The sequence below is a fragment of the Alnus glutinosa genome, chromosome 5, assembly GCF_958979055.1.
Source record: "Alnus glutinosa chromosome 5, dhAlnGlut1.1, whole genome shotgun sequence".
NCBI classification, from domain to species: domain Eukaryota; kingdom Viridiplantae; phylum Streptophyta; class Magnoliopsida; order Fagales; family Betulaceae; genus Alnus; species Alnus glutinosa.
Window position 1 is genome coordinate 5,919,020 of NC_084890.1, and position 3,021 is coordinate 5,922,040.

At 37.6% G+C, this 3,021-nt stretch overlaps 1 protein-coding gene across 1 annotated transcript; it reads right to left on the minus strand.

Annotated features, from left to right (window-relative positions):
* Positions 1–390: 390 nt before the first annotated feature.
* Positions 391–2,478, minus strand: LOC133869411 (putative cyclin-D6-1). The gene is made up of 6 exons (XM_062306400.1): positions 2,018–2,478; positions 1,842–1,922; positions 1,547–1,642; positions 1,241–1,442; positions 1,008–1,138; positions 391–935 (listed from the first exon to the last, which is right to left on the minus strand). Exons 1-6 carry the CDS (start codon positions 2,192–2,194, stop codon positions 678–680), a joined length of 945 nt encoding a protein of 314 aa, XP_062162384.1. The 5' UTR covers positions 2,195–2,478; the 3' UTR covers positions 391–677.
* Positions 2,479–3,021: the final 543 nt, after the last annotated feature.

A 3,021-nucleotide genomic window follows, 5' to 3' on the forward strand; every position in this document is an offset into this window, starting at 1 on the left:
CCGGCACTAAATGTTGGGAAATCAAAGATTCAGATATCACCTGTGGGGCCCCGAACAAAGGTCACAAACTATGTAAACAGGTGTCAAAACATATGTTGTAGCATATATAAACTACATATTAAGCCAATAAGCCCACAGCAAAGCAAGATCAAAACCCCAAGATTTAGCCATTCAACCACATAGGTGGTCTCTCTCTTCGACATAGATACTAGTATCTTCAAGAAAGCTCCGTGTCTTCAACGTTGTTTCTCTCTTATCCACACACAAAAAAAAGTTTTATATTTTTTCCTACCAAAACTCAATGCAATTATTACGTTGTGCTAAATCTCTACCATGCGTTGACCAGAAAATGCGAGTTCTTGCCTTTTCAACAAAATTAAATTAGAAGGAAAAAAAAAAAAAAAAATCAATATTTTTAATAAATATGGGATTGTTTTTTTATTCGTCTCCGCCACCAGGAAGGAGGATACACAACCAATGAACCAAACTCACCCAATTCAAGAAGACAAAGGAGTAGGAGTATAAAATTTCATTGATGAACGAGCCTCATTGCGAGCCGTTGATTTTTCTTTTCTTTTCTTTTTTTATGCTTCAAATCACAGCCCTCCATTTCTCCTCCTTTTGTCCTGTTTTGTTGATGAGGGGGATACAGATTACAGAGACCTCGAGCAGTTCATTTATTTGCCCCACTCTCTTGAGCTCTGCTGAATCTGGTAGCAGACGCCATTCATTTTACGCCGCTTGATGTCCCTCTTCTCCGGCCCTACAGTGGTATGGGCGGTGGTGATGTTCTGGCATTCCCATTTGGTGAAATGACGGTCCAGTACGCTCAATGGGGTCCTTGTGCTCGATTCCGCATCTAACATTGGCTCGTACCCCTCCACCACCATCACCACCATTTCTCGCAGCACGTTGAGGCACTTCATCAAGTTCTCCTGCAACCCACAACCTTAGTGCTAAGCAAAAGAACAAAAAGAAAAAAGATTATGTAACAAATTTGTACTTACTTTCTTCATGTATTTGCAAGACAAAATCGAAGCTTTGAAAGAAGGAAATTGCAATGGGAATAGCTGATAAGAGGCGGATAGAAGCGCCGATGCAGCAATTATCGATGGTTTGTACTCTAAAAGCTTGACTTCTGTCATGAAATCATTAATGAAAGTCAGATGTTGAGCTGTTATTAACCAAAAACATTAAAGAAGCAGGGTACACGAACATGATTGTATAAGAAGTTTTGTACCATTATGAGCATGGAAGATTATCTCTGAAGCTCGACATTTGAGGGCTTGGATAAATGGTGGATCTTTGAGTTCGAATAAAGACAGAAAAAAGTCCAAAAATGGGAAAGGTGTCATTGATCTCATACGCCAATCCAGAGCATCGAGAATGAGAAGCTCCATTTTACTTATTGCCTGCGCGTCAAAGATATGACCTTCGTCTCTCTGTTTCATAGTTGAAGGATTGATTAATGTAAGTTCCTATGATTAACTACAGTTGTAATCCATGAAATTAAAAAATAAAAAACAAAGAAAGAACGAGATATTACCAGGAAATCGGAGAGCGAGAAGGGCGTGTCCTTCATCTTTGCTGCTAGAGAGAGGCAAGATATTACAAGAAGTCTCAGCACCCATGGCTTTCCTTGCTGCATATCCAAAAAGACAAACTTGTTTTCTGTAATGGGTTTAGATAATTTAAACAACTAACTTGTTATCATCTGTTTGGTTTCCGAGAAAGTACAGGAATCGAACTTTTTCTTTCTTTTTTTGTTCTTTTTGGAGTCTTAGGACTCTTGTAAGGCTCTTAAACAGTGAACAAGATTCAGAACCAGATTATTTATTTACCGGGATTTCTTGCTTTGAAATAAACCTGTCCATGTAATTGACAGCAAGGTAGGGAATGAACGGGTCCAAGTTGCCGGTGAACTGCGCCAGTGAAGCAGAGCAAATTTATATCAGCAAAAGAAGATAGACAAAATTATCGTAGCCTGGGCGCATGATATTTAGTGCTACTGATTTACCTGAGACATATAAGAAATAGCTTCGGAGCGAAGAGAAACGTGGAAATCACTGTCCATTAAGCTGCTTAAGAAGTTCTGTGAGGGCATGTGATCAGATTCAGAGGCGAAGAGATTTGAGATTGTGTCAGATTGGTGCTCTTCGACGCTTGTTAGTGGGTCTTCAAGCTCAAACTCCATCTCTCTGTTTTTTTTTCTTTCTTTTGGGAGGGGGATTGTTGGGTATTATTATGTGTTTCTGCGTGTGTTCTGTGACTGAAAGAGCAAATTAAGGAGAGAATGCGAAAAACATAGAAGCAAGAGTACCGAGGGAGTAATAATGATGGAAAAGAGAAGCTTCGCTTTCTATGCTGAAAAAGAAGCTGTGATGGTCTTCAACTTCACCTCACAGTCCTCTCTCTGCAGCTGCATTAACTTATATGCATGTTGGTCCCTTTCTGGCTTTCTCTCACTCATTGGAAAAGAATCAAAAGATAACAGAAAAACAGAGGCTACCTTCTTTAACACCATATTGTCATATTAAACCATAGAAAGGACATAATCTAGATTAGGTTCAGTAACAATTTTTTTATCCCAAGAAATAGAAGAGTAAAGGTGTGTACTTTTCAAAAGTTATTTGGAGGAATTATTTTTAAAAAGATTTCCTATCATTTTCTCGCATTGAAACCTTTTTTGTGGAAAAATTTGGGAACTATCGTTTCAAAAAATAAAAAATAAAGCTCATGGTGTTTGAAGTTAAACACGTGATTAATAATATGGATTAACAAAAAAAAAATACCTTCACTTCTTACTCTGTTTTTTTTTTCCATTAATTTATAGCATATTATCGAAAAACGCTTTTTTCTTTTATTATTATGATTTTTTTGTAATAATTTTTACTGTGTCTTTTTATGTATGTATGTAATGCAGTAATGGCATGGGTTGGAGAAAGTGCCTGATCAGCTCTTCTAAATCAACATCACGTGAATCTTACATAGCCATCATCACTTGTAAAAATGGACGATATT

Excerpts from the sequence above, each read along its gene's own strand:
- LOC133869411 (XM_062306400.1), bottom strand. The coding sequence starts at position 2,194 with ATGGAGTTTGAGCTTGAAGACCCACTAACAAGCGTCGAAGAGCACCAA. Across the intron at positions 1,443-1,546 it reads TCTCGCTCTCCGATTTCCTG|AGAGACGAAGGTCATATCTT; the intron begins GTAATATCTCGT and ends ACTATGAAACAG. Across the intron at positions 936-1,007 it reads CTTGCAAATACATGAAGAAA|GAGAACTTGATGAAGTGCCT; the intron begins GTAAGTACAAAT and ends TGTGGGTTGCAG.